The sequence below is a fragment of the Rhinolophus sinicus genome, linkage group LG05 (assembly GCF_036562045.2).
Source record: "Rhinolophus sinicus isolate RSC01 linkage group LG05, ASM3656204v1, whole genome shotgun sequence".
Taxonomy (NCBI): Eukaryota; Metazoa; Chordata; class Mammalia; order Chiroptera; family Rhinolophidae; genus Rhinolophus; species Rhinolophus sinicus.
Genome location: NC_133755.1, coordinates 131,981,964 through 132,006,374, shown reverse-complemented (window position 1 = coordinate 132,006,374; position 24,411 = coordinate 131,981,964). Strand labels below are relative to the sequence as shown.

The window sequence follows — 24,411 nt, the reverse complement described above, 5'->3', positions numbered from 1 at the left end:
TTATTTTATAATTTTCTATCACTTTAAGATAAATATTAGTAACACATTTTCCTAGATAGTCATCCATTTCAAATAATTTTTAAAACGGATATTGTAAATAATGCTGCAGTGAACATGGGGGTGCATGTATCTTTTTGAGTTAGTGTTTTTGTTCTTCACATAAATACCCAGAAGTAGAATTGCTGGGTTGTATCGTACTTCTATTTTTAATTTTTTGAAGAACCTCTAATACTATAGAAGCAACCTAAGTGTCCATCAATAGATGAATGTGGGGTGTGATACATATATACATATATACATATGTATGTATATATATATGTATATACAAATAAATATGGTGTGTGTGTGTGTACACACATATACATACAATGAAATATTACTCAGCCATAAAAGGAATGAAATCTTGCCATTTGCAACAACATGGATGGACCTAGAGGGTATTATGCTAAATGAAATAAGTTAGACAAAGAAAAACAAATATTATATGATTTCACTTATATGTGACATAAAAAGAAAAAAAAAACAGAACAAACAGACAAAACAGACTCAGACACAGAGAACAAACTGATGGTTTCCAGAGGGCAGGTTGGAGGGATGAGTAAAACTGGTGAAGAAGAATAAGAGATACAGATTTCCAATTATAAAATAAAGAAGTCATGGGGATGGAATATACAGCACAGGGAATATAGTCAATAATATTGTAATAACTTGTATAATGCCAGGTGGTTATTGGACTTATTGTGGTGATCACATTCTAAGGTATATAAATAAACGTCAAATCGCTATGTTGTACACTGGAAACTAATATAATATGGTATGTCTACTATACATACATACATACATACATACATACATACATACGTACATAAATGGGAAAAATAAAATACTTTACAATGTACTCTTTTCTGATTCTTTTAAATTGTGGTATATTTCTGAACGATTTCTTTTGCGCTGTACTATTTTTGTGTCATTGTGCTTGTGTTGCGATGCTTGTATACAGCTATGTATCTACTTTTACTTAAAGACTGGATAGTAAATGTTTAAGCCTGTAGACATATGGTGTCAGTCATAGCTACTCACCTGTCCTGTTTTAGCTCAATAGCAGCCATAGACAATATTTAAACAAATTAATATGCCTGTGTTCCAATAAAACTTTATTTACAAAACAGGCACTTGGCACACAGTTTGCCAGCTCCTGCTGGCCACTAATAGCCATTGTCTATTTTTGTTTAATTTTTTCTTTTAAAATAAGGGTTTTTGTCTTTACTTATCAATTTCACATTTTTTTATTGTTAATAATTTAATGGTAGTAATAATCATATATTAAAATGTTTCATTTAACATACTTTATTTTTTTTAATTTATTTTTTTTAATTAGTTTCAGGTGCACAAAACAAAGCAAAACTTAGACGTTTATCATTTATATCCCTCACACTGTGTGAACCCCCCTCCCCCCATCCACTATCCCTCTGTACATTCCCCAAATTAATTTTCAAACCCCCATGACCATCTTGTGGTTACCGACTATTTTTCAAAACCTCTCACCTTCCCCTTATCCCCACCCCCCCGCCCCTCTAGCAACCCTGTGTTCAATTTCACATTTTTAAAATCAGATTCTATTTTAACTTTATTTGGGCATATTTTCTTCTTTCATTTCATTTTCTTCTTACATTTTTATTTTTTTAACTTCTTGAATTAGATTATTAATTTACTTGTTTATCATTTACATATTTAGTTATATAACTATTTCAGGTACGATATTTTCTAAAAGTAGAACTTTACTCTGTCCTTTTATTATGTGTTTTCATTCATTTTTAGATTTCTACAACTTTATTTTTTATTTCTTATTTGTTAAGAAAGCTAAGAGAGATACATACATAGCATTGTGTGTTAATTTAGACTTATTATTTTCTTCAAATATTTTCCACGGGGCCCAATCCACCGTCACATCTCACCTGGAATGTTGTCCTAGAGTTATCTGACTGGTCTCCCTTTTCTCTCTCCAGCTCAAAAACCTTGAGTGGCTTCTCATTTAATTCAGAATAAAAGCCAAAGGTTTTATAATTGATGTCTTCAAACTCATGTCCCAAGTGCACTTCTTCCCACCTTCCTAATGCCCAGCCTAAGCCACAAGTCTTGGTTACTGTATAGCCTACTTGAAGTGATATCGCTACGTATTTCCCCTGCCTCCATCTTCTCACCTGGATCGTCATAGTAGCCCCACAGCTGCTCCTCCAGCCTCTGTTCTTAGCACAACTATGAAGTTACCTCTTGAAACAACAAATCTGATACTGCTTACAAATTTTAATTGGCTCTCCATTCACCGACGTTTGTGACCATATAAAGACTGACCTCGATTCTCCTTCCCAGCTTTATATTCTTGCATTTACCCCCACACTCCCTGAACCTAATGCCCTCCCGACACACTATATTCCTGCATTAGTTCCACCCTCTGGCTTATTTATCCTACTGCCTACCTTCCCCTATTTAGCAGTATGTCACTTTTCCTTCAAGACCCACATTTCGTATTTTTCGATAAAGACTTCTTTGATAAAACTGGTAGATCATTGATTCATTCATTCAAGAAATTTGTAGTAGGTATAAGCTATGCAGAAGGTACTCTGCCAGGTGCTAGCAGTACAAACACAAATGAACCATAAGGCCATCCTCACCTCGTTTTACCTGTGTCTACATGCCTCTATCATAAACATGTCATATTTTATAGAAATTACTTGTATGTGTGTCTTCCTTCCAGTCTGCAGATTATCCAAAGCTCTGATTTTGTCATAAATTTCTATATATTCCTAGGATCTAGCACATGATAAATAGCCGTTTCTTATTTAAATGACCTTCTCTTTGGTTCTTTACAGTGCTTTTTTTTTTTTCTGTTAGCTACTGTCATGTTTTTTAAATTTGTTAGAAGGTACTTTTCTTGCAAATGTAGATAATTAATATGGTAATGAATGAGAAATTGTATAGTGCTGAATAATCACAGAAGGTCAAAGTACAACTATACTGTGCATAGATAAGTAAAAATATCACTGCAAGTACCTTCCTGTAAGGAACTGAGGTCCTTAAACTTTTGTGTGCATCAGAATAACTTGGGGAGCTAATTAGAAATGTACATCAAGAATATGAAGAGATGTTTGACATCATTAATCATTAAGGAAATACAAATTAAAACCACAATGAGATAACACCACACACTTATTACAATGGTTAAAATAAAAAATAACAACAATATCAAGTGCTGGCAAGAATGGGAAGCAGCTGGCACTCATTCATTGCTGATGTGAATGCAAAATGGTACAGCCATTCGTTTGGCAGTTTTCATAAAGTTAAACATACATTTACCATTATGACCCAACAATCCCATTCCATATCAAAATATATGTACACACACAAAGAAAAACCTATACATGAATGTTTAGAGAGGCTCTATTCGTAATTGACCAAACTGGAAACAGCCTAAACATCCCATCAGTGAGTGATTGGATAAACAAACTGTAATATATTCATCCATACTATGGACTACTACTCACAATAAAAAAGAATGAACTATTGATACTACAATTTGGATGAATCTCAAAGACATCAAATTGGGTGAAAGAAACCAGTCCCAAAAGTTTATATCTATTCGATTCAATGTATATAACATTCTCGAAGTGACAGAACAGTAAGGATGGAGAGCAGATGAGTGGTTGTCAGGGGCTGCAGGTAGGGAGGATTTAACTGTAAAGGAATAACACAGTGGAATTTTTAAGGGTGTTTTCTATCCTGATTATGGTGGTGGTTACACAAACTGAACATAGGTTAAAATTTATAGAACTGTATACCAGAAATGGAAAAGTAAATTTACTGTATAATAATTGTTAAAATAAGATTTTTCAAAATGTACATCCCTAGGCCTCATCCTCAGGATTGCTAGTTTATTTGTACTGTGAGCTAGGCCAGATAACAAATGACAGGTTCATATTCAAAAGTAATTAAGAATGAAGAACCCAGGCTTACTTTCAGATTGTTATTACTTCAGGTCTCTACTGAACCAATAAAAAAGCAGTGCACAGAATACTAGAATGAATACAGTCAAAAGAGAAGTGACCCCCAGGGCCTCTCAGTTCCTCACAGAGACCAATGGTTGAACCCACCTGGTTGAGTGGGAGGTGCTGTGTCAACACTCCATGGTCTGCCTGTTGCCTTATAAGAATATTCTTCACCACAGTTACATATTTCCTACATTCAACTTCTTAGTAAGCCAGTGGTGTCAACAGCTAAGCCCTACCTCAACTGGAGTTTGACTGAGGTATCTGCGTTCAGAACAAGCACATCAGGATATTCCAGTGCATGGGTCCATGGATAGCAGATTCACCTGAAACAGAGAGCAATCCAGCAGCATGATTCGTACAGACCTTCTCCTCCAAGCAATATTTTTCAGTTTCCTCTGTTAGCTCTGAGTGTTCATTTGTGAATATTAGAGAAGAAATGGAGTGGGTGAAATGTTTCTTTTTTTCCCTACCCTTAGCCCATGAAGGAGCTCTGTTATATCCTAGCAAATACTCCACGACGGACTTTATCCCATATTCATGAGATTGATAACAGTAACTCATGTCTGAAAAGATGAAAGTCAAGGCAATATGATCCAAATGTAGTTAATCATAAAGTGTAGGTGTATCATGATTTCTAAGAGGCTGAACACCCTGCACAAAAATGAAATAAGAATGCACTCCCCTTGAAACTGAAGAAGATAGTCTTTTTGTGTGTATGTATATTTTATTTGGGACTCTTAAGGCTCAAAATGTGTAAGTTGTTATTTACTTAGCTGGCCACTAGATGGTGGGGTTTGTTAATGATTACCTTCCGTTTGATATTTGAAGCAGATTTCATGGAGTGCTATTTTCTTAGATTGTTTTCTTAGTTAATTGTTATTATCGTAGAAGTTTAAAAATTTAAGTAACATTAGAGATAATCTGTGTGACAAAGTCTGTACTAGAACCCCAGACCCCTGAGATCCTGCTCCCTGCCAATGTAGTGCCTCTTACATAAAAACCATGGAAAAGGATGTCAAAAGAAGCTGTTGACATGTTGGTAATTAAATTTTCAGAGCAATAGCAAAACAACGCAGGATGTTATGCCTAAACAGAAGCTTTGACAATATAAACACCTATGTTAATCTAAAGCCTTTAATTTTGCAGAAAATTTTTCTCCCATTGTGTGGTGTCATCAGTGAATTTTGTAAAAATTCTGTAAAATTTTGTAAAAATTTTGTAAAAATTTTAGCACTTATACCCATTGCGGAAAAGTGGACCACATCCCACATCTGAGCTCAGACCAGGTCAAAGAACAGACACCAGAAGTGAAGTCAGTATATTCAAGGCAGACAAAATGTTGAGGAGCTAAGAAAGGGGCCAGTGCCCTCCGGTCAAAGATCACCAGGAAACACAACTGTAGGTAAACACATTGGGTTTGTGGGCTCATTGCTGGTGAGGAAGCATGTATGCCACATGGAACCATGGGTCATCTCAGGAAGAAGAGGGAAAGGCTTCCAAGGCAGAGTGTCTGGAATAGAAAGTGTCACCTGACGTGAGTATGGATTTGTCAGAAAGGGACTTAGAAAAAGTCGGCCCTTGTGACTGGCATGAGTAAGTGAGGTTAGTGGATGGAAATGATTTCTGTGGGGCCTTGCATTGTAAGGACTCTTGTCTTTGCTCTGAACGAGTTGGAAGCCACTGAGATTTATTCTTAGTAGAGAATGTTTGTAAGGATAGGAAACAGGCAATACTGATTGATTGGAAGAAGAGGACGCCCAAGTGGAAGACACACTTAGGTTTAACTTCTTTCCTTTGGGATTTTGTGTCATGTTCAGGATTACCTATATTTTAAGATCTATTGAAATGCAGTTTTTAATAATTTTGTATAAAGTATTATAGACTAATACTTAGACCTTAAGATGCTTAAAAATAATTTTATGCTCTTTGATAAATGCATTCAACAGAAATGCTAAATAACAACCTCTTTTAAATGCGAGACGCTTTTATGTTTTGTTTTATATCGGCTCTAGGTGCAAAAGTCAAGAAATAAACAAGTACGAGAATTATTCCCAGATGGTTTTAGTATTCATCATGCAGGAATGCTTCGGCAGGATAGAAATTTGGTTGAAAACTTGTTTTCTAATGGGCATATTAGAGTGCTTGTGTGTACAGCCACGTTAGCCTGGGGTGTCAACCTTCCTGCCCACGCTGTGGTTATTAAGGTAAGAGTTTCCCTTCCTTTTTACATGGATTTGTGGTGTCTTAAAAACAAACCTGTGGATTGATTTCTTTAGAGAATTATTGTGAGTTGGCTGCTTCACTGACTTTAAATGTTATTTATATAAGGTCAGAATTATTTTCTCCAAAAGAATCTAGTTTATATTGTGAAAATTTAACTCTATCACAGATGATGAAAGGATTAGTTAAAGTACACTTGTGAGATCTTTCCATATTTGCCTAATTTCAGTATTCAGCCCATCAGGATTATATTTGTGTGTGTTTATGTAAATTTTTATTAACTTTTGCTCATCTAGGGAACACAAATGTATGACGCAAAAAGAGGCTCCTTTGTTGACCTTGGAATATTAGATGTCATGCAGATATTTGGTCGAGCTGGAAGACCACAATTTGACAAATTTGGGGAAGGAGTCATCATAACAACACATGATAAACTCAGCCATTACCTCTCTTTGCTCACTCAACAAAACCCCATTGAGAGTCAGTTTCTGGAAAGCCTTGCAGATAACCTAAATGCAGAGGTAAGATCTAATGAGTAAAAGGTTGGCATAGAATCATCAGCTGCAAGAATGACCAAGTAAAATAAAGGTTGAGGTGGTTCTATTTTGTAATATTTAGGAATACAGCTTATGCCAGTATACAGTCATAAGACGCAACAAACTGAATGGTGATATTATTGATTAGTTCAGAGTAGTACAGATGCAAATGATAACTGATAAGAACTCATTGCTAAAAGTATATATATATATATATATATATATATATATATATATGTATATGTATATGTATATGTATATATATGTATGTATATATATATATAGCATGTTTTGTCATAGGGAAGAAATCTAACCAAAGCTATAAAAACTAGGGAAACAAATAGCAATGACAGCAACTGTATTTGTATTACACTTTTACAAAGTTTTTTATGAAGTATTTTTTAGTTTTTACAAGGTTTATAAAGTTCTTTTATTTTAGTTCATTTGATTAACTTTGTTATACAAAATGTGATTGCCAGAGTATTATAATTTGTTTCGTGTGTGTATGTAAGTATGTCTGTTTTGTGCTAAGATTTAAATAGCAAACCCTAGAAGCCTAGTTAACATCTTAACTGGTAAAAAGGATAAACATTCTTAATTTAAGAGTCTATGTGTCAAACATTCAAATGAGGTTTTACTATTTTCTTGGCATTTTTAATTCTGGCATTCCACGCTTTCCCACTTCTATATCCTTTCTTACATTTAAAGTAGATTCAAAGAATTTTTGAAAGAGGGATATAAATATTAAAGAGATGAATAAATGAAATATTTACAATGAAATATTATTTGTGTACAAGTCCTATATCAGGTACTTCTTAAGCAATTTATAGAAATGTCACTAACATTCTATTGATGTTATTTACAGTCTTTTTAGAGGATGAAAATCATGCTCGCTCTGCAGTCTGTGTTAGGGAGTATATAGTCCAAAGAGGAGAAAAAGAACAACAACAACAAAACCCACAGTGCAGTAATGTTGGAAAGCTTTAAGTTCTATAGAACGAGAAAGAACTTTTGGCCGCATGCTGTCAGAAAAGGCTTTGCTCAGAAAGACGGTAAAATTTGATCTGGCTTCAGAAGGCTAGATAAGGTTTGGACGGTTTGGTTGGAAGTTAGAAAAAGTCATAAAGGATGCTGGTTTCTACTATCATAATTACAAAAAAATAAAAAAAGATTAGGAAATAAGTTTTGACTATAAAGAAAATATTATAGATCAATTTCAAACCTCATTGCCTACCTACTATGATTGCTTGGTTTAAATAATTAGGTCTTTGGTCAATAGTACCTACGATGGAATAGTCTGTTGTACAAGGATAGTAATAGTAGCAGTCTACTGAGAACCAGTTAAATCCAGGACTCTGCTGGGTGTTTCTTATATATTCTATCACTCTCTCAATATTCCTGCTAAGTAGATATTATTGTCCTCAGAGAGATATGCAACTGACCTGAAGGTCATTTAGCTACTAATGTTTGGGACTAGTATTCAAACTCAGATCTATTTAACTCCAGACCTAGGCTTTTCATTATAGCCTACAGATCTGTTACATTACAGGAAATGTAGTAAGTTAAAGGTGAATACATTTCTCTGTATTAATACCTACCATTTGCTTTCTTCTAAGACCAGGAGTAAACATTTTTCAAATACAATAAACATCAAGGCTCTTTTATGTAATTTTTCTAGAAAAGCATATCAAGGAAAACTATATCTTCATAAACTTAGAATTACTGTCCTTGATAGCTTTCTGTAAGTGGTAAACACAAGTTGATGATGTTATGCAGAAGACACAAGATGAGTAAAATACTGCTCTTGTCCTCAAGGAATTCTTTTTGTTAGGAACTATAAAATACCATCAGTGCAACTATTTGGTAAAGTCCTGAGAAATTAAAACTAAATCGTTATCCATAGATTCATTCACATCCTATTCATAAAGTACTTACTAGGTATCTCATTTTTAGAAATGTCATCTATAACCATTAATTCCATAAAGGGCATTCAAATAATGAAACATATACCTTGAATTTTTTTAGCTAATATGGTGAAATATAGGCATTACTAAAATTTCTTTCTCATATTTTGGTCTACTGGAATAGCTCCCAATTTAAGTACATTTTATTCTTAAGAAAACAAACTCCCTTAAATTATATTTGAGTGTGAAATTAAATTTGAAATCTGTGGAAATCAAGTGTGAAATTAGTTTATAAAAGGAATGTGTGCTGTGTTCTTAAAGTAATGGATTTTTAAGTCTTCAGACTCCTAAAATATTTGCAAGACTATACAGTGGCAGTGATCACCATAAAGGTCATGTTAGATTAGGAATGTTGCCTCTGCTAATATATTTGATAAAATGAGTATCAGTTCTGACCATTAGTTTAGAAGAACTGAAGAAAATACAAACATATTGAGAGGCATCTTTGCTGATTGATGCCTAATGGGGCTGACTCCCTAATGCTAATGCCAAAAGGTTGCAAATCCCAGCCCTGTATAATGCTACTTAATTTTACACTAAGAAAAAAACTGAAGCAAGTTTGAGGCTTATTAAAATTTATTCAGCAGACATTACTGGGTCCCTGCTCTGTGCCAGCCCCCTGTAGTCCATACTTCAAAATATGCTGGTTTTTCTATATAACCAGACATCCATTCCTTATATGGAGGCACCCCTATCTATGCAGGACATAGTACAAACACCTTGTCCTTAGATTTGAGGCCTCCACAATCTGACCAACCTTCCCCAGTCTGGCTGTGGTTACTCTCCAGCACAGTTCTGCCCTACACGGGCTCTTACTGTACTCACTTCACCTCTGAAGTCCTATTTTTCCCATTTACAAAATAGGGATAATCTCACTGGACTGTTGTGAAAACTTAACAAATGTCTGTACCAAGTTGATATTCAGAAAAGATTGTATAATTTACCATTGTCTGGTAGTCCCTTTTTACTCAGCCCCATTTGTACTTACTGCCAGCACTCACATTTTAGTTGAATAAATAAATTAACGAATGGTAGCATAAATTTTTTTATGTATTTAGTAAATTTTACTTACTAAAGGAGTTTTTATATACATACATATACTCTTGATGATTATGTTTGCTTATTTAGTTTTTATATGATGTCAGCCAGTTTAAAAAAACCATAAAATAAGCAATTAAAATAATGTTAAGACTAAAGTTTATGTAACTTAGATACAAAGTGATAGTTTGAGCCTTGCTTCTAAATTAGAAAATTGGGGGTGGACTTTTTTTTCCCTCTTTTACGTCACAGCGCATAAAGCTCTATTACACTGTATACTAATGGCACTTTTGTAAGTTTCACATATTAGGTGTTTTTCTTTAAAAGAAGCTTTGAATACATATTATGTGCTAAGCACTATATATAATGGTTTCATATATGTCATCTTAATTACATGTTTCTCATCTACAAGATTGGTGAAATTTTTGAGACTGTGAACTCTGTTCGTTACCATATCCATTGTGCTGTATGTGGTACAGTCTTGTTATTGACTAACTATATAATTATTGAGATGAATGGATAAATTTCAAAGAAATACTGTGAAAATTTCTTATTTTAGAAAAGGCTCCTATACTAAGTAGCCACTAGGTGACAGCAAATATTTACAGGTAAATTTTAATTTTTGTCACTAGGTGGCAATCTAGGATTAATCTCAAAATATGATGTACCATCATAAATTTTCATTCATTTTTCTGGGTAGTCTGTTTCTTTTTGGTAAACATTTAGAAGACTTTCATTACTTGATCCGATCTTCGATACCTACTTCTTCCTTTCCTTTTAATGTTATCATTAGTGGCAATAGATAATTACTTATTAATGTTAATTTATTGAGTCTGATTTTGAAAATAATAGCAAGTTTATTTTATTTTTTATAAAACTTTCTACTCTTAGGAGTTGCATGATATTATTTTAAGATATCTATAGCTCATAAGGGAGTTAACACAATTTTGGCTGTCAAACAGTAGAATCACAAATGGGGAATGCTGTGAGATTTTTTTAGGCATATCATTAAACTAGTTTCCTTTACCTTAAGCAGACTAGAAAATGTTTAACTGTCTTATAAATATTTACAAAGTGTTGTGCAACTCCCTCCTGGGCTAAATTTTAGTTCTTACTACTTTTCGTTTTGTGGGAAGTGTTACAGTTCACATTTTAGGAAATGTATATATTTACCTACATAGGGGTTGTTTAGTCATTTGTAAATACATTAGTCGAAATTTATTTTTTCCAGCTTTCCATAATTGGCACATGTCATTGTGTAAGTTTAAGATGTACAGTGCAATAAATTGATACATGTATATATTGTGAAATGTTTACCACGATAGTTAATACACACATCCTTCACCTCACATAAGGACCATTTTGTTATTGTTGTTGTTGTTATGATGAGAACATTAGGCTCTGCTCTCATAGCAACTTTCAAGTATACAATACAGTACTGACTATAGTCACCATGCTGTGCATTAGACACCCGGAACTTATCCATCTTATAACTGAAAGTTTGTACCCTCTGACCAATATCTCCCTATTTCCCCCTTCCCCCAGCCCCTAGCAACCACCCTTACTCTCTGTTTCTATGAGTTTGATGTTTTTAGATTATACATACAAGTGAAGTCATACAGTATTTGTCATTCTGTCTGACTTATTTTAAGATAGTGTAAATTTAAAAGTAAATAGATTCTGCCTTATCATGTTTTTACTTTTTGTTATTTGTCTATTTAATGGCTAATAGTATGATGTAATACTATAATGATACTTAGCTATAGCTGATTTCAACTAACTAAAAATAGCTAAGTAAAGTATTCACATGTTTATTTCACAAAGTTATGTAGAATTTAAAATTGTAATGTAGGAGTAAAGCAAACATAAAAGTTTTTATTTTTTTATATTTAGTACTAAAATCAGAGGGTTTACTTTTCCTTTTTTTCTTTTGAAATTTAATAATTTAGGTGGGGAGCATCTGTCCTCCTTTGATTAAAATATTAAGATGTTAAAATTATTTTTTGAGCTGCAGGTTCAAGAAATATTATACAAGTATGAAGTTTCACTATTTGGATAAATTTTTAAATTAAAATGAACACTTTAAGTACAAGCAAAATGACTATCTATAGATCCAATGGCTAAGGATATGTATTTTTAAGAAGACTTTTTATTGCAAGTCTGTGTTAGGATCATTTTCTAACAATTCCCTTTTCTTTATTACACAGATCTTACATGTCATTGTGTTTTTAACTTAACTTTAGGTTTTATTGTTATATTATAAAGCTATATTAAAATGCTATATTGAAAATTATATTTCCTTTTAGAATATAATGTAAAGAATTACCCAGTGCTTATTATACTTCAGATATATAGACATCTACTTTTTCCATAAGTTTTAAGTACCAATAAAAAGTTAAAACCATTCCCCGTTCCTGTATGATTTTTTAAAAGTGTACGTATTATTAATATATATAAATCTCAATAAAATATGCTTTGTTATTGTGCAGAAATGATGGCATTTTCCATTCTATTCATGTTGTATATTTATACTTGCCATCTTTAGAGGTAAGAGCTAATGTTACATCCTCTGTTGTTTTGGTAATGACAGTACACAGAATCACAACAAAGAGGGATAGAATTGGCAATATTATATTTTGATACTGGTGCACGTACATTTTCAATTTTCAGTAGTGTGGTCACATAAAATAAAATCAAAAGAAGAAAAAAAAACAAGATGAAGAAAAATGAATACCAAAAATGTTTCTACTGTTATATAGAATTAAACTCAATTTAGGGAAAACTAACCAAATGCCATAATCTTTAGTAAGTTCAGTTTTGGAAGATACCATTTCTAATGTACTTTTCCAAATTAAATGAGGCAGGACTGATTTTTTTAATTAATTGGAGAAGTGCGTGTCCAATAATCATGCTAGCCTTCTTTTAAATACAGCGTAATGATGTGTTTTAAAAACTTAACTTTTGAAAAAATTATCTTTGATGTATGTTTATATTCAACTTTAATGCATTTGTTTAATTTTGGTTATATTTTTGACTTGCAGATTGCTCTGGGAACAGTTACTAATGTGGAAGAAGCAGTGAAGTGGATAAGTTACACTTATCTTTATGTACGGATGAGAGCAAATCCATTAGTATATGGCATCAGTCACAAAGCTTATCAGGTAGAAAACTCATTTATAAAAAAAGAAAATCAAACCTTCTTTTTGGTTCTGTAATCCTTTCATGCTATGAGGATAAATATTTGCTACTTCTGCCTCATCTGAAAAGAGTTAGGTATCTGGAAGAAAAACAAAGAGCTGTAATCTTTTTTAGAAAATACTGAGGAAAATTAAATTTGCCCCCTATTTATTTCACTTTATTTATAATATCTCTTTTTCCACTGATACTAATAACTTCATCTTTATATTATTATCAATTTATTATTCACATACAATTTGTTATTTCCATTGAATACTAATACTTTGCTGTGATTTTTTTTTTTTTTAACCAAGGTAAATTTAGTTTTTGGAATACTCCTGAAAAAACTTATATGTTTTGGAATACATGAAGAAACTTATAGACCACCTGTAATAACAGGCTAATATTATATGCAATCTATTCTTCTTATCAAGTCCCTCTAAACCCTTATTTCTAAATTAAAAGGTGGCATTAATGAGTTATTATCTTAACAGTTTGGCGGCTGGGTTAGTTCCACTGTGCACATAGACTGAGATCAGATACATGTAGTAGGAGTTCTTTTTATGAGCGCTACACTTGTGTGCCACGTGGATTACAGATTCTGTGAGATCTTGTCTTTTCTTTAGAACTCTGCTTTTTACACTGTAAACACTTCCTAATTACAGAAAGAACCCTGTTGTCTAATGAAAACATTATTTCACCGTCATATGGATATTCACTAGTGTTAAGTAAAAATTAACAAGGAAACTGAATTTAACTTAGAATTGTAGTTTTCCTGCATTAACTGATAACTTAGTTTTCATTTATATTCTGTTGTGTTATCAAAGCAGTTGCCAATCTTGTTTCTCTTCCTTTTTCCTTTTCCTATACAGCAGATTTGACCATGGGAAAATTGAAACGTAAGACTTAGGAGGGAAAAAAATAAGAAAAATAGTAGCAACAACTAGTTCTGAAGCTATTAATCTGAAATCATTATGTTTTTATACTTAGGTTTATTGTAATTGGGATTTAACTACCTTTTTTCTCAGGTAAAATATGTCCTATTCCTCAAATGGACATTTTCTTTTACTGCCAAGTTGTTGTCCATTATAAAATCTAGGTGCATTATAACCTGTAACCTTAAAAGTTTTAAGGAATATGGCAGTAGCTATTCTCATCACAAATGTGAATTTGTGAAGATAGTCAATGGCACTATGAAAATATACTGAAGGGGTAAAAGAAAACAAAACACAACATGTATTCTTATGGGCTAAGCCATTTCAATTCTTGGAGCAAGATAAATGCATCAATTGATGTTTTAAGTACTAGGTTAATATCAGAAGTCATTTTTCTATAATTTTATAGTATAAAGAAAGTAAATTTTTTTATTCTGAGATGTGTAGTTCTACTACCTTCACAGTTCAGAGAATTTTACCTTCCTGTTTTTTTTTTAACTTACGTGTTTTCATTTTATTACTCAGTATGAATTTGCAACTACTATACTCATGTGAATCAATACAGATCATGCAGTTTAACATATGTTTAATGGTTTAGTAATATGTGATTAATAAAATGTTTCCATAAGATGAACCTGACATATACAGTTTATACTTTTAGCAAATAATTAAGACTTTTTGTGTTTGCTAATATGATTCTTGACTCTGTCATACTTCCCTGCAGCTGATTTTTCCTTTGCCTAATTTTTCTGATTTTTAAATTTATTTGAGCTATATACCACCACCCCCCCTTCCCTTTAATGGTCATATTCCATTTTATTGATCAGAGAATGATCTTTAAGACCTGGCATGTGTGCATGTGTGTGTGTATGTGTATACATATATTCACACACGCGCATTATAGTAACAAGAAAACTTGTTAATAAATGTTCTTTCTTCTTAGAAAAGACTGTAATACAATAGTTTCAAAACTATTCGAAAATTCATTATCACATTATTTTACTCTTTGCTGCTATTATTCCCATTACTATTATTATTATTACTATTATTATTGCTAAGAAAATGGGTTTTCCCACCATGAGTGATGAAAATTGCTAGAACACTAAAACCATACTTTTGAAAGGATAACTTTGCATATTTTTTTTGTATATTTTAACTTTGACAGAGGAAAGCACCCTCACTGTCATTTCTCCGAATACTGATAAAGTAAGAATACAATTTGATATTTTTAAATCCCTATTTATTTTAGTGTGTGAGGGAGAAGACAATGATATTTTTCTTATAGCTGGTTTCTGATCTTTATAATCGTAAAGATTATAAGACCACGTAAGAATTTTAGATTCCAAAATATTACTGTCTGAAGATAATATACAGACTGATGATTTTAATGAATTTTATAGCTTCATTCCTTTCAAACCAAGTAAATTTGGGTTTATTTGGTTTATTTAAGGGAATGAAATATTTTCTATTTATGTCCTAAATTTATAAAAATATACTTCGTTAAAAATTATAATAAAATATTTATTTGAATTAAAACATCAACAAAAATTTTAATTTTCATAAATAGGTATAGGTGACTTTCTAAAGAAACAGGATGACTACCTAAAAGAAACATTCAAATGTTTATATTTTTTCTCTATAGATTGACCCGACATTAGCAAAGCATCGAGAACAGCTGGTCATTGAAGTTGGACGAAAACTAGACAAAGCTAGGATGATTCGTTTTGAGGAGCGAACTGGATATTTTTCCTCAACCGATTTGGGTAGAACCGCCAGCCACTACTATATTAAATACAACACCGTTGAGGTATTATACGGAGTGGGACAAACACAATCATATGTTTGCTATTAGATGCAAATACTTTGTAGATATCAACGCATAGCATTAGTGCAAAATAGCAAAAGCTACTAATAGAACAAAATGCTTTTGTCTTCTATGAATTCAATAACATATACTCAGTAAAGGCAAGAAAATAAATAACACTTTGAATTTTAAGGACCTTCTTGCCATCTGTTCACACTCAAGCCTAAACAGTTGAGCATGTTGGTGGAACCTATGGAATGAATGCCTGAATGATTTTAAGTGGAAAGTGATAACTTAATAATATCATTGAAGAAAAAGTTGAAAACTTAATTACAGGTAATTGGTAAACACTGACCAAAGAAGACTTAGAAAAACTAATAAAATTATCAACCTAGCTGTACCATTTGGGCAATTTAAGAGATTTTCGAAGGAAATTTTGACTACGTAATTATAGCCTTGCTTGTTGCCTTTTTACAGTCTTATGTAAGACTAGGTATCACTATAATACTTACATTTTAAAGAGTACATGCATGTCTTCATGTGTATTTAACGTATATGTTTTTGCGTACATATATTAATACATGGGAAAACTTAACAGTGATTACCTGTGAGGAAGACTTAAGTTTGAAGAAAAGGTGATGGGTTAAGGTGAATTTTCACTCTTTATTCTTATAGAGAGAAAGTTTGAATTTTTTTCTTATATTCATTTTAAGTTTTGTACTTAAAATTGTCTTTAAAATGGAACAGTAATAAAAATCATAAAGTGAAATTTCTTCAGACATATGAAAACCTAGCCCTATATGAAACCTAAGTTTTGTACTTATTTAACATGTGCTTATATGTATGCAAAGTTTCAGAAACATTTTCATGTGCCTACTAGCTTTTTCCCATCTTTTCTCAAACTTTGTATTTGTATAGCACTTCAGGTTTCCTCAAAGCCTTTTAACATACATTCTCTCAAAACTGTGATATATTGGTTCCTCAACCGAAAACATTTTCTGTACACTCTACTGCTTTCATCACCTATTCACGTCCACTCATTTTGTCCACTGAGTAACCTTTCTTTCTCATTTGTCTACCTGGTCATGTGTTGGTGCCAAACTACTTCTTAAGCCTGTTTGCAGCTGTCTTTCAGGAACTGTAGACTTTCTTCAGCTTTGTTTTTATTTGTATGGCCTTTTGTTGATTTGTTTCTTCCCAGTTTTCTGAATTTCTATATTCCCTCACTAGTAATATTTTGGTATCTTCACCAGAATCTTTAGGTTAAATATTTTTAGTTATTCCTCTCTGAATTTCATATGCTATATAGTCATCTTAAATTTAGTGAGTGGTACAGATATCAATATCCCCATGCTGAAAATGAGCCAACACTGTAATGTTATGCTGAACATGGTTTTACATATGTAAGGTAGGTTTCATTAATTGATTTTATTGCCCTTTTTGTTTCTTAAGGTCCTCTAGCTAATTATGTTTTAGGAATATTTTTTGTCCTTGATGAATTTGATGATGTATAAAGCAATAATTTGGAATAGTGTGTCACAGACATCATAACACTGCATTGTCTAGGGTTCAAATGTTCTTTGAGAATATGTGATTTATAGTCACGTTTTTAATTTAAAATATTTTACTGGACCTGTTTTAATCAAATATAACACTTACTTCGATAGACCTTCAATGAACTCTTTGATGCTCACAAAACAGAAAGTGATATCCTTGCTATAGTCTCCAAAGCTGAAGAATTTGATCAAATCAAGGTAAGGTTATTTAAAGCTTGAATCAAACACATATAACATATATGCATTCACTCATTTATAAAAGCTTATAAGTAATTGTTATTCTTGTTATAATCTAAGCTGTATGGCACGTCACATCTGGAATACTAGAAAATGCTCTTCCATTTATCAACAATGTCTACTATCCTAGATTATGGTATTATGTCATACCTGACACCATTCTATTCTCTGTACTGCAAATCAAATATAATTTAAGTAGATTTTGCAATAATGAAACTATCGGAGAATATAGGATATAGATTTTTGTTTATTTGCAATGTAAGGTTCACTAAAGAAAATATGAAGGACATACATGATTCAAACTTACATATGAATTTTCTGTACCCAGATCATAATTTAATCTTATTAACAGTGAAAACTTTAATACTTTGAATCATAGTACTTCACAGATTTAAGCTATGAATGTGTTATCCCATATAAAAATATATGACTGTAATGAATGCATCTGAAGATAACTCAAGTTTGCCCTAATCCATTTGGGCAGAGGTTTTACTCTGGTCAAATAAAAAATGAAATCTCATCAATTGAAAGATGGTGAGGTCAGAAGATTTAATTTTTGTGGCATATCAAATTTTGATATGTCAATGGCAACTTTAATATTGGTGATGAATAATGAAATGTAATTATACCAGCCTCACTATAGTTTCTTATTCTATGTTATTAGCTATCTGTGAAAAAAAAGTATTATTTTAGTATACAAAAGGAAAATGGAAAAAAAATCAAATGGAAACTTTTTAAAAGCATGCAATGTGGTTTAATTTTAATATAAAAGTGTCAGTGAATCAACCCAAATAATCTACAAAAACATTGCTTCTTCCAGGTCAGAGAAGAGGAAATAGAGGAGTTAGATACCTTATTAAATAATTTCTGTGAACTCTCAGCTCCTGGAGGTGTGGAGAACAATTATGGGAAAATAAATATCCTACTTCAAACTTATATCAGCCGAGGAGAGATGGACAGTTTCTCCCTTATATCAGATTCTGCATATGTTGCACAGGTACGACTGTTAATCCCTTCCCATTTTTTTTCTTCCTTGTTTACTTTTAGAGATGCAGGAATTAATTCATGCTATACTGTGAATATATTACATTATGACATGCTACCAAGTTACTATTTTATCTTAGAACTAGTTCTGTTTAATTTGTACAACTTTTATGCCATCTATGTTATTACATCAGAAATGGGAGTGAGATTTGGTGTTTAGCGTGGCTCTTTTTAATACTGCTATTGTTTTTATTTTAGAGTTTATAGATATCAATATCTGAATTTTTTTGCTTTAAATGGTAAAGTTCATTGCTTTTACTTATAAAGGGCAATAAAACAAGAATATTTCAAGCGGAGAAAAAAGATTGTGAAACCATTGTAGTTTTCCCCAAATGTTAGAAATATAAACAAACAAATTTTTTTACCATTATTTAATAAATATACCTTAGACCATAGATTCAATACAAGTCTCTGATTTAAACAAAAAAGTCTCTCTTCCCTACTGTTATTGCTTAAAAATTGAGGATTGAAAGAAAATTATTCCCTAAATTGCAGCTTGTTAAATGTATAAGTTTTTTAAAATACCATAAATAAAATGTTGTAATATTTATGTGTTTATATTCAAGCCTCCAGGTGAAGTAAAATAGATTATGTTTTGCAATATTTACCTTTCAAATGAGAAGTTTCCTTTACAGACATACATTTCTTAAAAATATTCTTTACCTTAGAAGAATACCATTTTCTGTTTCTTTGTGTGTGTTTTTTTTGAATAATGTATTGTCTAAGTTAAGGAGAAGTAACACCTTAATCTTATTTTAAATATAAAAACGATTGTACTATGTATCATATGTTTGTAATTTTATTCAAAGACAATATAAAAAAAAGTATGTTTGTGTTAGATTATTATAAACAGCCATGAATACTCGGGAGTGCTTTGATACAACTATAAACATGAAATATTTACAAACATGAACCAAGATATGTTGGTAAACAATTTGAATGAATGTAGTAACTTAAAGTAGCCAAGAAACCAGGTAATGATTTCATATGCTATATAAAGTAAATCTGGATGTGATGAAAACTTTTTGTTTTTTGGCATTTTGTATAACATGTTTCTGCCATAGAAAATTTATACATATTCTCTAAACCTATACCTTCTATAGGATTCATTGTTTTGACTTATTTTGTTTATATATTTTCCTGAAAAGTAATATAATATTGTAATTTTATATTTTCTAATGATTTTATGTTGAAATAGTGGTTTAACTAAAATGTAAAGCTTTACTGGGTTGTGGATGAATAATCTGGCTGCATTTCTGCTTGATTCAAGATTATGAAGATACTTAACAGAGAGTGATAACGAATTACTTTACAATATAAAAGTTATGGTTTCTTCATGATTGGTGTCTAGAAAGTCAATCTCAGAACATTAAGGTTATATCTCAAAGCATCCCTGATTTTTCTTAAATACCTATTATAGGTTTATCATCATTAACTGCATTAGATAAATTGTTGTTGAGTTTATTTATATTTTAAGTTTTAGCCATCAGTAGTTCCACAAGCTCTGTGCAATGGCACTTCCTTCTATATTTCTGAAACTTTATTCTATCAACCTCTAAAATAAATCTTTGGCTCAAGTAGCCTACGATTTTATAAAAGAGCCTATTTAGCTTCTCTAAACTGTACATGTCAGAGATTTTGATCATTATTCCCACTCAATTTATATCATTCCAGATAAAATATCTTGTTTATATCTTGTCACATGGGATTTCTCCTTTCATTCCTTTTAGCTTTGAGGGAAAACTGTAGATTCTGAAATATACCATATTTCCCCAAAAATAAGACCTAGCCAGACAATCAGCTCTAATGCATCTGTTGGAGCAAAAATTAATATAAGACCTGGTATTATATTGTATTACATTACATAAGACCCAGTCTTATATAAGACCTGGTATTATATGTTATTATATTATATATATATATATATATATATATATATATATATATATATATATAATATTATATAAGACCGGGTCTTACAGTAAAATAAGACTCGGTCTTACATTAATTTTTGCTCCAAAAGATGCATTACAGCTGATTGTCTGGCTAGGTCTTATTTTTGGGGAACAAGGATAAATTATATACATTCAAACCCAGGTGGGAAAATAAGCCAGGCAGTTTTTTATAAAAGCAAATGGGAATGATGTAGGAAGACCTATTTGATACACATAATAATCAAAATGTTCATTTTATTTATCATTATCTGGGCCTAATAAGAGCCATCCTGTCATTATTAATGGGTATCAGAACTGTCTTCATACTTCTAAATACATTTTTGTTCTTAAATTTCTACTAATGCAATAAAATGTAACTTTGTCAAAAGACAGATACACATTTCATATAAAATAAAACTGAAGTCCATACCTCTTATGATCATAATTTCAGATTTTCAAGTCAAATCATCTGCTATAATTTTGACCAGATTAAAAATTCTTCATTTTTCAAATGAAAATATCATTAGATATTATGTCTCTAAGTTCATGATTTTAAAAACAATTTTTAATAAAACAATCTGGGAAGTTAATGATAGAGGGAAGGAGCCAAAACAAATGCAAACTAACTGCAAAGGTCTAAAAAAAGTCTTCAGTCATTGTAACTTTCTATATGTCTATTAATGAAGTTATTCTCAGACCACTGCATTTGAAATCTTGGAATTAAGTTTGGAATTGTTTAGACCTGGCTTTGAATAGATACTCTGACACCAACTATCTGTGTGACCTTGGTGAAATTATTAACCTCACCAAGGTTCAGTATCTTCATCTATAAAGTTGTAATATCAGAACCAATCAAATGCAATTGTTAAATTAGATAATATATGTTAAGCAGTTAACATATTGCTTAGTTAATAGGAATCCATTAATATGGGTAACTGCACTCATCAGTATGTCCTTTGTTACCCTTCTCTCACTAATTTTTCTCCCTGACTGGATTCCAAAGTCTTCCCTATTTCCCTAAATAGTCTTATAAACTTAATCATTTCACTATACTAAGCTTTTATATTTGAGATGGCCTCCATAGCCTCCTAAACACTTTGCATGCCTTTTGTCTCTTCTTACTTCCTTCCTAGTTAGGGGGTGTAGAGAGGAGCTTTCTTCGAACTTAGAAATAAGGCTACTCTTTGAAAGTTAAAGATGATAATGTCCACATAAAGGAGGTGATTATTCTTGTTTAGAAATAATAAAGATAATTAGGGTCATATAAAAATAAATGTTGCCACAATTAAAGGATGCAGCTGGACAGACTTCTTTTGAAACTGAATAATAAAGTTATTGACAGATTTAAAAGTACATGTTACCTAAGCGCCAGTCCCCACTTTTTATTCTTCAGAATGCAGCTAGAATTGTCCGTGCTCTTTTTGAAATTGCTTTGAGGAAACGTTGGCCCGCCATGACCTACAAGCTCCTGAATCTTAGTAAAGTCATCGACAAGAGGCTGTGGGGTTGGGCTAGCCCTTTGAGACAGTTTTCAGTCTTACCACCACACATTCTGACAAGATTAGAAGAAAAAAATCTTACTGTGGATAAGCTGAAAGACATGAGGAAAGATGAAATAGGTAAGAAGGAAGCAAAAATGTTTTAATGTATTGTTCTGTGCACATAAAATATTTTACCAGATGTAAAAGTAAAGTATTGTGAATTTTCACATTACTCAAGATAAATTTTTATGAAATTTCTTTTTTATTTATCTAAATTCAAACAGAAGTCCCACCAAATTTTATGAAGTCACTTGAAAAAATTAGCATTTAAAATACTTAGATTGTCACACCCTTAAGTTGAGTATTATACAGATAAAATCTGAGCTATAAATTATGAGAATTAATCATGAGGTTTATTCTCAGTTGGTTTCTTAATATTTGATTCATTTCAAAGTCTTTTGTTAAGTATATCAGAAGTATTACAGCAAATAAAAAACATTATGTCAGCTCTACATATCTAGGGAGTTTCTAAATGAATTTCATCATTACACATACATATATATATTTAACCCAGTTGTTATTAGTGTGTAAATAGCATTTGGTCTTCTGCTTTTATCACATAATATTTAAAAATTATTCCTATATACATTTTCATGTAGCGTAAAATTTTATTGGACAAACATGTAATGCATTGATTAGGTAATATTTCAGATTCTAAATAGAGTAGACATTACACATGAAGGGAGTCAGGCTGAACAGAAATAAGAGCGAGGATCACCGCTGAAAGGTCTAAAGATATGAAGAGAGGCTGATATAGTTACTTCACTTGTAGTAATAAGAATACTTCTAAGACAGAAGGGAAGTGTCAATAAAAATAGAGAAGTTAAGGACATTAACTATGGAAGTTGAGAGTACTCACATTGTAATAACATGTAAATATTTTATCAACATAAGGAAGATCACCTTTTGGGTGATCACAGATTTGGGTGAACATAAAACATTTTGATTTATTCATAAATGTGCTATAAAAAATTATGAAGAGCCAAGACATACAAGAAGTATTGATACTATAAAATATAATCTGTTTCTATTTAGTTGCTAGGACTAGAGAAAATGTTTATAGTAAGTCACATCTGTTTGTGACCCCCACCCCCACCCTGGGACTCCCATACATAATCAGTATTTTACAATCTGATCATTTATGAGAATATGTATAAGTGGTTAATTTTGCATTAGATTTAGATTGACTATATTTAATATTTTATCTTTATGTTTTCTGGAAATGGGTATGGATGGATGAGTTGTGATTTATTACTAAAGCGTTTCCCATCATGGTTATAGAGTTCTGAAATAGACCTTGAATAGAACAACAACTGTTTTCAAAAAATACTAAATAATTTTATAATGTGTCATAAACTAACTAGGAGAAAAGAGGAACTATTTATAGTAGTTTAAACACTATTAAGTCTCAGTAATTTTAAGAACCCTGTTAATAGCTGAAGAAACCTTGATACCGGTTTTCTGCGCTCTGAATTGCTAATTCAAGTTAACTATTACAAAATATTCAAACATGCCAGGTCAAGAATGTCAACTATTCTACATAGCAAATCATAAAACAGGCAATAAAATCACCTCCTCTGAAATCCCATTTACAAGTCAGATTATATTGCTTTTTTTCTGACTGGATACATTTCTTCTATGTGATGTTTTCCTTGCAGGTCACATGCTGCATCATGTGAATATTGGACTCAAGGTCAAACAGTGTGTTCATCAGATTCCTTCTGTTACAATGGAAGCATCCATTCAGCCCATCACACGGACCGTCCTCCGAGTTACACTCAGCGTCTGTGCTGATTTTACTTGGAATGATCAGGTAGAAGTGGAAAATACCTATCTCAATGTTCAGCAAAAATGTCTCTGCTGCAGGTTCAACTACAGCTTCTTACATCTGTCCTCAAGGCATATAGAACATTTGCATCATATATATATATATATATATATATATATATATATATATATATATGCAGTTAAATTAAATAATATATGTAAAGCAGTTATCATATACATATATATGTATACATATATATATATGTATATGATTCATTCAAAGCACTGTTGTAATATTTACTCTCATCCTCAAGGAAAATGTGGTATATGTTAACCGATAAGACCTCTTTAGAACATCTAGGAAACCTAGAATTTCAATGTTGAACAATGGTTTGGTGAGGACTTTGCTTAATTCTGCCTTTTTTCATTTTCTCTATGGTATCTTCATTTTTGCCATCTCTAATTATTCTGTCATTTCAGCCTACCAAAAATTCAAGATTCTCCATACTGAAAAGACCTTTTTAAGTCTGGATGTTTCTCAAACTATCATTCTCTTCTTTTCTTCACCATTAGAGTTTTCTACATTTCCTCCTAGGTACCCGTTTCTTTCCT

The 24,411-nt window shown here is 31.8% G+C and overlaps 1 protein-coding gene across 2 annotated transcripts in view; it reads left to right on the top strand.

The window, feature by feature from the left end:
* The window catches only part of ASCC3 (activating signal cointegrator 1 complex subunit 3), a 300,957-nt gene that overhangs the window by 173,170 nt on the left and 103,376 nt on the right, over positions 1–24,411 (top strand). Inside the window, exons 15-22 of one of the 2 annotated variants that reach the window (XM_019738872.2) lie at positions 6,059–6,250; positions 6,563–6,787; positions 12,846–12,965; positions 15,559–15,723; positions 17,388–17,474; positions 18,334–18,510; positions 21,885–22,110; positions 23,691–23,845. In XM_019738872.2, the coding sequence (XP_019594431.2) occupies positions 6,059–6,250; positions 6,563–6,787; positions 12,846–12,965; positions 15,559–15,723; positions 17,388–17,474; positions 18,334–18,510; positions 21,885–22,110; positions 23,691–23,845 (1,347 nt within the window). Of the gene's footprint in view, positions 1–6,058; positions 6,251–6,562; positions 6,788–12,845; positions 12,966–15,558; positions 15,724–17,387; positions 17,475–18,333; positions 18,511–21,884; positions 22,111–23,690; positions 23,846–24,411 lie in introns of those variants that run through there. The other variant, XM_074333336.1, reaches the window with a different exon arrangement.